At 36.5% G+C, this 13,469-nt stretch overlaps 1 protein-coding gene across 13 annotated transcripts in view; it reads right to left on the bottom strand.

The window, feature by feature from the left end:
* Positions 1 to 13,469, bottom strand: part of LOC117420856 (nuclear factor 1 B-type) — a 154,212-nt gene that overhangs the window by 47,957 nt on the left and 92,786 nt on the right. For 11 of the 13 annotated variants that reach the window (XM_059030081.1, XM_059030068.1, XM_059030076.1 and 8 more), the window contains exon 3: positions 3,588 to 3,641. The exons of the other annotated variants lie outside the window; for them this stretch is intronic. In XM_059030081.1, the coding sequence (XP_058886064.1) occupies positions 3,588 to 3,641 (54 nt within the window). The remainder of the gene's footprint in view (positions 1 to 3,587; positions 3,642 to 13,469) is intronic. 13 annotated transcript variants of the gene reach the window in all.

Genomic DNA, 13,469 nt, shown 5'->3' with positions numbered 1-13,469 from the left:
CATGCTTTTTCGCAAACTCCATACGCATTTGAGTAATGGCCACCTGTCCATACAGGTCAGCTTTGTGTAGGGACCGGCTTATTGTTAATGTGTGAACACTGACTACCATCTCAGACACAGAACTTTGCATCAGAGTGACATCCCAAACCAGTTTCCTGCTTGCCCAGCTGCTGTTTGGGAGGGTGACCTGATCTGGGTAGTATCTGTGTGGTATGATGCATCTTCCACTTCTTAATGATGGACTTCACTTGTGCTGAGAGAGATAATCAGTGTCATTGAAATTTTCATGTACCCTCCTGCTCGGTGCCTTTCTACCACTTTATCCCTGACTTGTTTCGAAAGCTCCTTGGTCTTCATGGTTGCTTTGTTGGATCACTAAGTGAGTTGCAGCTTTAAAGTCTTTATATACCTGAGGGAAATTATCTACAAGTTAAACCACTTTGGGCACACACAGGCTGAAACCATTTCACTAATTTTGTGACCTTTCAAACAAATTATTTGCACCTGAGTTGATTTAGGGCTGCAGTAGCAAAGGGGTTGAATACTTATGCAACTGAGATTAATCTGTTTTTCTCTGTAAATCTTACTTATTTATATTCTATATGCATTTTTTAACTTTATCAATGTGGAGCAGTTTGTGTAGATTATACATGTAAATTCTAATTTGAAAGCGTCGTGGAGTACGCTCAGATGCCAACAAAATGTGAAAACGGCAAACCACTGTATATATATATATATATATGTATATATATATATATATATATATATATATATATATATATATATATATATATATATATATATATATATATATATATATATATATACAGTCATCTCCAAAATTATTGGCACCCTTGATAAAGATGAGCAAAAAACGCTGTATAAAATAAACAACACAGGTAATGAGCTATATTTTATGCTCAAAAATATGGGAAAACCATAAGTTTTTTTATTAACAAGTAATAAAATGTTTTCTCAAAAAGATAGGTGTCAGAATTATTGGCACCCCTAAAGATTCTTATAAATAAAATCAAACAAAATTAAATTAACATTCTACTTCTTTAAGTTCATTTCAGTCTTAAGGAACTGTATTGTGGCCTTCCATGGCTTCCTGTTTCACTGGGGTATAAAAATTAGGTAACACGCATATGAAATCCATTTGTCATCCATCACCATGGGCAAAGAACTCACAAATGAAAAGAGACAAATGGTTGATGACCTTCATAAATCAGGCAATGGGTACAAAACACTAGGTAAAAAACAAAATATACCACTTACCACTATTAGGGCAATAATTAAGAAGTTCAAAACCAATGGAACAGTGGTAAACTTGCCTGGTAGAGGATGCAAGTGTATCTTGCCCCCACGCACAGTGAGGCAGATGGTTCGGGAGGCAAAGGGAAATCCAAGGGCCACAGTTGGAGAATTACAGAACTTGGTTGCATCTTGGGGTTACCAAGTCTCCAAATCTACAATTAGACGCCACCTCCATGCCAATAGGCTATTTGGAAGGGTTGCCAGAAAAAAAGCCTTTATTGAGAGCAACGAACGTAAGCGCCTGGAGTTTGCTAAACGGCATTGGCACTTTGATTGGAACCGGGCGCTATGGTCAGATGAAACGAAATAGAGCTCTTTGGCCACGCACACCAGCAGTGGGTTTGGCGTTGAAAGAAGGATGCGTGTGCAGAAAAGAACCTCATACCTACTGTAAAATATGGTGGTGGATCTTTGATGTTATGGGGCTGTTTTGCTTCCACTGGTCCTGGGGCCCTTGTTAAGGTCAACAGCATCATGAACTCTACCCAGTACCAGGACATTTTAGCCAGAAACCTGGTTGCCTCTGTCAGGAGGCTGAAACTTGGTCGCAAGTGGATCTTCCAGCAAGACAATGACCCCAAGCACACATCAAAATCCACAAAGAAATGGTTAATTGACCACAAAATCAACATTTTGCAATGGCCATCTCAGTCTCCGGACTTGAACCCCATTGAAAACCTGTGGTTTCAATTGAAGAGGGCAGTCCATAAGCGCAGACCGAAGGATATCAAGGATCTGGAAAGATTCTGTTTGGAGGAATGGTCTAAGATCCCTCCAATGTGTTCTCCAATCTCATTAAACATTATAGAAAAAGACTCAGTGCCGTTATCCTTGCAAGGGGAGGGTGCACAAAGTACTGAAAACAAGGGTGCCAATAATTGTGACACTTCATTTTTTTTGGAAACAAATTTATATTTTGAGAAATGTGTAATTTTGGTTGATTCCATTGAATCATTAATAAAGTCAAATATATTCCACATGTTGGAAAATTACAATATAGCTCAGTACTGGTATTATTTAATTATTTATTTTATACAGTCTTTTTTGCTCATCTTTATCAAGGGTGCCAATAATTTTGGAGGTGACTGTGTATATATATATATATATATATATATATATATATATATATATATATATATATATATATATATATAGTGAAAAAGTAATTCGTACACAGCCCAAGTTCACAAATCTTTCATATAGGTGCTAACCCAAAAAAATGGCACAGAATATAAAAGAATATAGTCTCTGTTTAGTCATCAACCATGTTGAGTAAAAGACAAACCAAAGTCCAGAGACTGGGTGGGTTGCACACTCAGGATGGCTCAGTTGTATCCTTAATTCATTTTGGATTTGATATTGAAGAGAGTAAAAGCAAGTGGCAATGCTTTACATCTAAAAAACAATTATTTATTATTAAAAACACAAAACACAACACGGTTCAACAATACGTGTCTTCATCAGGTGTTAGAGATTATGCGACCCACCCATATATATATATATATATATATATATAAATGTTTATGCCAATGCTTATGCAAATCATTTCCTTAAGTTACTTTTATCTGAATGCTGTAATGATGAAGTCATAATGCAATGTGTTAACCACAGCTCTTTTCAAAATAACAATGCTTTGATTGGAAGAAGAAATTTAGTAGGATGTTGTAGTCTGACTCTGTGTAATGGTCTGGATTGAGACCTCAGGGAACCTGGTTTTACAGCCAAGCACAACCACAGAGTCCTTGGGATTGTCTGACTCAGGTTGGCATTACCTGGTGGCAATACATTGTATTTCTATAAGAGGGATTTCAATCAAGAATCAAACTGAAGAAGCATGTATAAATTAAAAATATACATATACCATCATGCAAACTTTGAGAATACTTCTATGAAACAGTGAGTCTAAACTGAATTTTCTATACACCCTAGTACTATATGACCATTCAAATACCAGCCTAACACAACACAACACAACATGAAAACTGCTGCAGCACTTGATGTATGTATTCTACTATGACTAAAAACAAAACCAATTTGGGGGCTTTTAATGGGTTTTCACACTACTGTACAGTACATAATGTATGCTTGTGTAGCACATATACATTTGTTACAAAAGGAATGGTTGTGAAACAGTGCTTACAGTGGCTTAGTGAACTGGAGAGCTAATGGAAAATCAACACCTTTGGTGTTTAACTTCCTGTACTTGTATTGCACAGTGTCTTTGTTCTCCTTTAAAGAAAATATGTAAATATTCTGTGATTTGTACCTACCTGGAGGATTCTTTCCAGGTTCATTGTTACTTGGACTTCCTGACTGCTGGGAGTCTGCAAATTAAAAAAAAAAAAAGAAAAAAAAAAAAAGAAAAAAAAAATACTCAGTATAAAATGTGCTGCTAAAAATGTATACCTTCTTAGTACACAGATTAAAACTGTAAACCTGTATTTGCGCATCGACATAATGGGAAGACAGAGAGAGAGCTTGACTGCAGTAAACCTATATTATGACTGGAATTAAACATGTAAAGCAAAATAGCTTAAGGGGTACACCAAAGCACTGTTTTTTGGAAAATAAAATTGTGTAGGTAAGTGCCACACCAGAGGCTAGAAGACTGGTACCAAAAACATCTTGGTTTCCTTAGTGAAGTTACCTGAAGTTACCTTTCTGATACTGATTAGATTCCTTTTCATTTTATCTGTGAACCATGCCACTAGTTTCTTTTTTAGTGCAGGTGATCTCACCAAATGAATACAACAGGTCAGACAGGATTTTAATGCAATGCAAAAACATCATACAGCAGGCAATGTGAAATGACTTTCTGTATACTGTATACTCCTGCACTCAGATATTAAGTGTTTTCAAATTTGTCTAGCAAATAAGGGTGCAGCACAAAATACACAAAGGGACTTTCTTGTTTCTTTGCAAGAGCATACCATTATAAAGCACTTAAGTAACCAATGTGCTTGCTGTTCTTGTCTGTGACACTGCAAGGAATTTCCCAGAGAACACTTTCAGCTAGTTCTCACAAGCCATATTTAGCTGAAGAAAGATTCAACCTTTTAAGACATTCCTAGCAGCATTTAAAATACACACAACATTATCAGACAGTGAACTCAGATAGCCCCTTTTAACAATGAAAAACACCACTGTGTTTCATATATAGAACTCATGCAATGTCTGTTTTAAAAAAAAAAAAATTGGTGGGATTTACTTTTTTTTCATAAAAACTAGTGGTCTCCGTACTGCAAAACAGAATGTTCTTGGCATGTACTCAAAAATGACAAAGAAGGGAGGGAACTACACCATACGGTACGTTAAGAAAAAATCATTAACTCTTTGCATTACAGTATTTATAGCGTACCTCTCTGCAGGCAGGATATACCAACTTAAATATACTTATTTTAATTATAAATCATGAACATATAAAACACAAGCACTTCCAAAATAGAAGCAGAACCTTCCTGTTGTGCTCTCTTCGAAAGCATAACCTCACTATGTATGTGATGGTATTCCGACCCCCCACTTGATCACTGAACACTCAATAGCACACTGATGTGTCAGGCCACCATTCTGATAGTCCACTATCCTTTGTTACACTCAGTTTGTGTTAAAACTGCAACTTGCTGATCTTTTATGGCAAATAATGTCACACTCCTGTGACAAGGTGTCATCCACTATAATGGTTAGCCACAGAATACAGTTAAATATTCTAATCTAATCCAAGCTGAACTGGTTTTCTTTTCATAATTCACTGTAATGAAGGGGAGGTGCTGATTAATAATTTATGAATGACCATTTATTCAAGACTGTAACAGTTTCACCTGGTTTCACAGACTTTGATTAGCACTAATCTCAAACTACCTTATTTAACCTTAAGTAATGTATTTCATGATTAGTGCAAATCGGGGTCTGTGAAATAAGCCTTTTATATGCTTTTTAAATTGAAGATTTAACCCAACTTTTAAACCTGAATAGTGTGAAGAAATGAAGGATGTAAATCAGAGCCCCAATGTATGGTTTAGGGTTAAGTGAAAACACTTCTTGCTGATCAAATTACATACAGGTAAATTTCCAATCACTAGAAAGAGGAAATGGCATACTTCATTTTATTCCTGTCTGAAAAATGTCCTTTCCACTTCAAAACACTGCAAAATGGAAAATTACAGGAAGTGTCAAGCTCTTAAATTCTTTGGTCTCTGAATGTTGGTTTAAAGTAAATCGATCACCTGGATACTGGCTGCAAGTCTGGGAAACAGGTATCCATTGTTTTCTGCAATTGTAGAATGTTGTTTTAAAACTCATTCAGAGGCTGTGCAACCAGCTTACAATCACAAAACTTTTTCAGATTTAGAGGGCAAATAACCGCACATATAGTATTGTATATACACTGTTTTGGTTTGGTAATTTTTACAGGTTAACACCTACTAATAGACACAAATGAAGTTTATTTTACTTCCCTTTTGTGGCCTGCAACCACATCCAGACTCATGTTGCATGAAAGGTTTCCTGAGATGTGGCACTACAAATCAGCGGTGCCATTACAGTGAATACACCGTCTGTATCCTGAATGGCTTGGGTGTTTACAGTCTGCAAATTCTGACATACCGGCATGTAACACAAATTGAACATGTCAGTAACAGAACAGTCTGGAGGAATATCTTTGCACTTCATTATGCATTTTTCAAAGTTTTTGTTGCATTTTTACAAGGTTTATCATCTAAAATGTCCTTTCTCCCCAGCCTTTCGGTCATCAAAAAATAATTTGCTTTTTATTAAAAATAATAATATATATATGTTTGAGAAAAAGGAAAACTGCTGTGTAACAAAATGATCAATAAAAGAAAAAAAGAGAAAAGGATATTTCAGGTACTTAAAAAGGTAGAATAATTGATTACAAATCAATTATCAGGACGTTTCGGACTACAAGTCCTTCATCGGCTGAATACAAAAAAACAGTGCTTTAAGAAGTTGATAAAAAAACAAACAAGTAGTCTATATATATATACACACACACACACACATTTAACAAGGAAATGGGAAGAAAAATATTTCTCAATGAGAATAGAAATGTGTATAAAAGGTATATATTATGCTAAGGATCTGTGCAGTTACTTCTAAGTGCAGTGGTCACAATTGCAAATAAATATGTAACAGGACCAGTTCAGAAGTAAATGCATGTGTTTCATTTTTGGGGCTGGCTGGCTGTTGTTCAAACCTAATTATTAGTAATGCTGTAACTACGCTAACTGTTTGCTTTGAAAAGATCAGCTCAGGTGTATCTGAGCTCATGTTTAACTAGCAGCCAGAATGTGACACCATTCTCCCTTTGCCAAACTATGTTCAGCCAAATAAAATTCTCAGCTGTATTTGGCTACGTATTGGTATAACTTGCATTTCAAATTGAAGTTTCATAACACAGATCATAAAAATGATGTTACTAAGAAATAGATTCAAATTATTCTAAATGCTTTCCTCATTTTAAGTAAATTATACACCTGTATAATTATTCCATCTAGTTTCTTAATATCTTATCAGGCATTTCATGTTTTTTCTGTTTAGAGCATTATTTGCTGTGCATAATAACTATTCTAGTAAAATTGCTTCTAAAAAGACTCACACTTCCCCACTTCACTTATATTCTATATATATAATCTTTGCTGGTAAAAAAAAGAGAATCATACAGAAAACACATAAGATATTAAACAGGGACAAAATGTATTTGATAGGAAACTAAAAATAGCAGTTTCAGCAATCAACATTAGTGACATGTGAATGATCTAAAATATCCTGGTCTGGACATCCTGTATTATAGTACTACAATGTAGGTATTTCCCACTGTGTTATGATTTTTATTTTTATTTATTTTTTTGGCATCTGGCAATTCGATTAAGGCCTACGCCAAGGCCAGGACAAAAAAGAAGACAGGAGGCAGGCTGCGTCTTTTTGGCAGCTGACTAGCAGACAGGGTCAGTGGACAGGCGGCTGCCAAACCAGAAACAGTACAGAAGCTCAGCGAGTTGGCAGGCAGAGTGCTCCCACTGTACAGAGCACACTGTTGTCAAAACAGTGGCATCACAAACGTGCAGGTCTACCGCGTTTCTCACCACTGCTCAGTGAAATAGGGAGACACAGTTCTTCTGTGGGTTTACCACATTATCATGGCATGCTGTTCAGGGAGCAATGACAGGGGCATAAAACTGTTGCAACCGGTCTATGCCATCACTGCCAGGTGGAATTATAGGTCATACAATATGAAATTAATTGATTTTCTAATATTAATATGCAACTTGTTTTTGAAGTATTTAATAAGCATAGCCCAGCGGGAATACTGCATCTTGTTTCCACTGTAGATTGTATTGTAGTTAAATAACTGTCTGCAGGCACAAGGATGTGACCACTGTGCAACACTGCACATGGCAAATTAACGCACTGTACTAATACATTACAGTAACGAAACTGGTTTCCAGTCACCATTCATGCCAAAACTTCTTCACCAACTTGAGACCATATAAACAACAATATTGCCTTAGCTGAAAAAACAGTAATTGTAGTGGTACTGTAAGGGTTCCACTGACCATCTGATCTCATTAGACACTAAGATGTGATCAACTCAACCACATGGATCAGTGCAGGTCTTGGTTTAACCAGCTGTGGGGCCAATCCAGCCTCTCTGTTTTACAAGGTAACCCTCAAGAAATTCTTAATTGAATTGTGCAGGTTGAGGTTTTTGGTTTCAATTGTGACTAACTGGTTTGCTGGTAAAATTAAAAAAAATACAATTTTAAAAAGTAAGATGTGCATATGTAGTTGCTATAACTACGGAATAAAAAATTAAAAATAAAACACGAGTGGCATTTTCGAGCACTGTTTTTACCACAGAATGCTTTAGTATTTTTACTGGTGGATGGTATCATATAATTTTTTAATATTGTTTACAGTCTGTAAATTATTACTTGGTTGGGTAAGCTTAATATAATATTATAATATGAAGCTTTGTATAAATGGTCAGATGTAGTCCTTTAGACAGGAAGAGATTCTTACACTGGGGATAACCAGGTAAATTAATAAACACAAGTTGCATGGCATTTGTCCAAGACAGCAATGGTTTTAGCACTTGAGGTGCCAAGAGAGAAAAAGGTCTCATCTATTTCTCATGCAAGCCTTATGTCTAGATTTGGACTTAAGGGACACAGGCATGTCTTTCATTCCATTAAAATAATCACACTATTAAAATAATTATCATACCTTTCATGTAATTATTATAATGATATCTGAATTGATGCCTAATTCCTGCTCTGAAAAGGCCTTCTCTTGTGTTTTTCTTCTGCAGTATTCACTCCCTTTCCTCTTATCATTTGGTGCAGTTTTATAAACATTACAAAATACATCCTGCTCTGCCAGCTCCTGGCCTGGTTTGAACACCAACTTTTGTTTTTTTCTTTTTTGCCTCATTTAAAACAATCACATACTTTGGAACCTGCCTTTTGGCTTCTACACTACACACACACGACGCACACCGTCGACATTTCAGGAGGAGCAGCTTGGCAGCCATTTTAGATACAGCCTGTGCTGAGCACATGTATAAGCCTAGCTGCCAGAACTGTGCAGTTTGTGAGCCAAGACATGTCTTGGCATTGGGAATGAACTTCATAGAGGAATGCACTCCAGAAATATCTTATAATTAAAAAGCATTAGAGCCGTAATGTTTTAACAATACAGCTGTGTTCATGTAAATATTTAAACTGGCAGTCTTCTCCACCCACTTTTCAGCTCACTGTTTACTGTATGTGGATGCCTCCTCTTATGGAACAAACTTACAGTACACTGGGTTGTAACAAGACTGAATGCATCTTCTGCTCTGGCTGTTATCATCTAAAGTTATGCCAGAAGTACTTATTTTTATTAGGGCAGAATCACTCCTTTTGGTTTGAACTTGCAGAATATGGCATGAAATTAAAATAAAAGTAATCCTATGTGAACTACTATTAATGATTTATTGGTTGACCTTTATCTGAGAAGGGCCATAACCCAATTATGACAAGTTTAAGTAAATCAGCTGTGCCCACATTAGTGATCAGCTTGCTTCTATTAAACCAGCCTGTGTTCAGGAGTGGTGTGGAGAATCATTTTTACAAGCCTGTGCAATTACAGTCTGTGTCTGGTGTAGAGTGGGAGTATGCAAGCAAATCCATACGGAAGGGGGATATTGTGCTTGAGACTGGCATGCATTGTAGATACGGTACATGCATAACTGCATATTGTAAAAAAGGATATTCTTGATACTTACCTGATTCCAAGAAGACATTTTCATGAGTTAATAGAAGACATTTTAGATAACAGAATGGACTTTTGACTTTTGCTTACTAAGCCTATTTTCTTTTTTCTTGAAAAAATACACAAATTGAACCAGATTCTCAAAACTATTTACTCCAACTGTCATTAGCGACAGGATGAACAAACCCAATAAAGTTACCAAACCAGAAATAAACATCCCACACATTTAATTTTGTGGCTTGTTAGTTGGAAATTGCCTCTAATTCGTTTCAGAATTTCAGTTGGTGTTTTTTTCTTTCTTTCAATTTTATTCATGAAATCATAATTTCAATGTGCACTGCAACTGTGTATCTTAACTTTGTATGAGCCTGAAGCAGCATTTAGGGAAAATGATAAAGCTGGTAACATCTGACTCATAACTGTGCAGAGCGTCATACAGCATGGTAAAGTCAATGAGAACTTTTTCTCTTTTGAATAATGCATGCAAAATTTAACAAAATGCGAGTGCAAAAACATTTGTAGACAGTCTCTGCATGTATTCCACAGAGAGGGTTGATCTGCATACTAATGGTGCCAGTTTGCTTGCTCCCATTATACAGTGTGTTTTTTTTTTTTTTTTTTAAACAATGCTGTCTACTTGAAAACCCCCCACAGGGTGAAAAGAAGACTGTTTTAATAGTGCAAGAAACAGCCTTTTCATTCAGGTCAACAAGCACACAGACTTTGCCCAGTTACGCACAACGCATGCTGCAAAAAAATCTGTCATTATTCACCCCATAAATATCAACATTTCCATTCCCTCCACTGTCCTGTTTGCCATCCTTGGGTCAAGCCTTCAAAGCTACTGAGAGCTAAGTCTATGGCAATGCAATGCTGCTCATGCATATCACAATTTCTAATTCAATTTCTAATTTAGTAAGTAGTGGCGTTTAAAATAATATTTATAGTATAGCCTACAGCATGTAAAATACTGTTGCATACTATGCAAAATGCTGATTTTATGCAACAGGCTGTATGAATGTCTGATATTGTACAGTTTGTGGGAATTCCATAAATACCACATGTAGTGTAAAGTAACAACAGGAAAGAGCTGGCATCTAGATTTTAGTCAGTGCTAGAATTCCAGATACATCATTTCAAACAAGATAGCTGTGCAGAGCACTAGAGGCAGTTGCTCTTTTAGGAAGCCATTTTTGAAGGTGGCAAACTTCCAAGCTCCATTGTCTACAGAAAAGGAGTAGAATATAGATTTAATTATGCATGCATATTCCCATTCAATGTAGGAGAATAACCAATAAAATGACACTGTATGGTACTCCAGTCTCAAGAAACACTAATTAAGTCTCTCAAAGATTTTGTCAGGGAGCCAAAACAGTCCATTAACTCCTCACAAGTTGGAAAAAGTCTATCTCAGTCAGTTTTGTAGTTATAACTGAAACAGCAGGCAGGGTATGGAATCATCAATGTGTGTATTCCAGTCTTGCAGCACTGCCGCTCAATCAAAAAAGCTGTGGGGAAAACATTAGCGCAACACACCATAAACATACCTTTACTGTAGCTCTCTGTCATTTTGGAATAAAATGCTTCTTTATTTCTCTCACCATCCCTGCAGTTCATTGTAAGACAAACAGATCTGCACACTTTTCTTGCCAGTTGTCAAGTTATCAGAATTGGTTGCTGTTTTCTTAACTCTTTCCCATAGGCTATGTAAAAAAACTCCTGATTGTAAACCCACCAATTCATTTAGGTTATATCTTCAAAAACACTGAATCAAAAATGATAAGATAAAACAGAATTGAGGGCACTAGCCAAAACATTTGTCTACCTTTAAATACTGTACTGTACTGTAGTTTCTTTTAAGTAATAACTGATGAATTGTGGCTATTGACTTCCGTTAACATAAAATGCACATCTTTTTCAATAATAATTGCAGAAAGTTAAAAACATTATATATATATATATATATATATATATATATATATATATATATATATATATATATATATATATATATATATATATATATATATATATACACAGTACTGTGCAAAAGTTTTAGGCAGGTGTGAAAAAATGCTGTAAAGTAAGAATGCTTTCAAAAATAGACATGTTAATAGTTTATATTTATCAATTAACAAAATGCAAAGTGAGTGAACAGAAGAAAAATCTACATCAAATCAATATTTGGTGTGACCACCCTTTGCCTTCAAAACAGCATCAATTCTTCTAGGTACACTTGCACACAGTTTTTGAAGGAACTCGACAGGTAGGTTGGCCCAAACATCTTGGAGAACTAACCACAGTTCTTCTGTGGATTTAGGCAGCCTCAGTTGCTTCTCTCTCTTCATGTAATCCCAGACAGACTCGATGATGTTGAGATTAGGGCTCCGTGGGGGCCATACCATCACTTCCAGGACTCCTTGTTCTTCTTTACGCTGAAGATAGTTCTTAATGACTTTAACTGTATGTTTGGGGTCGTTGTCATGCTGCAGAATAAATTTGGGGCCAATCAGATGCCTCCCTGATGGTATTGCATGATGGATAAGTATCTGCCTGTACTTCTTAGCATTGAGGAGACCATTAATTCTGACCAAATCCCCAACTCCATTTGCAGAAATGCAGCCCCAAACTTGCAAGGAACCTCCACCATGCTTCACTGTTGCCTGCAGACACTCATTCGTGTACCGCTGACCAGCCCTTCGGCGAACAAACTGCCTTCTGCTACAGCCAAATATTTCAAATTTTGACTCATCAGTCCAGAGCACCTGCTGCCATTTTTCTGCACCCCAGTTCCTATGTTTTCATGCATAATTGAGTCGCTTGGCCTTGTTTCCACGTCGGAGGTATGGCTTTTTGGCCGCAAGTCTTCCATGAAGGCCACTTCTGACCAGACTTCTCCGGACAGTAGATGGGTGTACCAGGGTTCCACTGTTTTCTGCCAATTCTGAGCTGATAGCACTGCTGGACATCTTCCGATTGCGAAGGGAACTAAGCATGATGTGTCTTTCATCTGCTGCAGTAAGTTTCCTTGGCCGACCACTGCGTCTACGGTCCTCAACGTTGCCCGTTTCTTTGTGCTTCTTCAAAAGAGCTTGGACAGCACATCTGGAAACCCCTGTCTGCCTTGAAATTTCTGCCTGGGAGAGACCTTGCTGATGCAGTATAACTACTTTGTGTCTTGTTGCTGTGCTCAGTCTTGCCATGGTGTATGACTTTTGACAGTAAACTGTCTTCAGCAACCTCACCTTGTTAGCTGAGTTTGGCTGTTCCTCACCCAGTTTTATTCCTCCTACACAGCTGTTTCTGTTTCAGTTAATGATTGTGTTTCAACCTACATATTGAATTGATGATCATTAGCACCTGTTTGGTATAATTGTTTAATCATACACCTGACTATATGCCTACAAAATCCCTGACTTTGTGCAAGTGTACCTAGAAGAACTGATGCTGTTTTGAAGGCAAAGGGTGGTCACACCAAATATGGATTTGATTTAGATTTTTCTTCTGTTCACTCACTTTGCATTTAGTTAATTGATAAATATAATCTATTAACATGTCTATTTTTGAAAGCATTCTTACTTTACAGCATTTTTTCATACCTGCCTAAAACTTTTGCACAGTACTGTATATATAAATATATATACACATTGTATAAATGGGCTTAATTTATTTTAGACATCAGATAATATGTACAGTACAGTAAATATATACTGGCAACCTAGCAGCAAGGAGGATTGCTTGGGTTGAATACTTTTTTTGGAATGTATAAAGGTTTTATTTTATGGTAAGCTACCATAAGAGGTGTAAGTTGATCCTGTCTATGAGTGAAAGGTTTAAAACAAAAAGGGTAAGCTTGGTTTTATATGAAAACTGGAAAACCC

This window comes from Acipenser ruthenus, chromosome 1, assembly GCF_902713425.1.
Source record: "Acipenser ruthenus chromosome 1, fAciRut3.2 maternal haplotype, whole genome shotgun sequence".
Classification (NCBI taxonomy): Eukaryota; Metazoa; Chordata; class Actinopteri; order Acipenseriformes; family Acipenseridae; genus Acipenser; species Acipenser ruthenus.
This window is presented reverse-complemented; position numbering and strand designations above follow the sequence as displayed.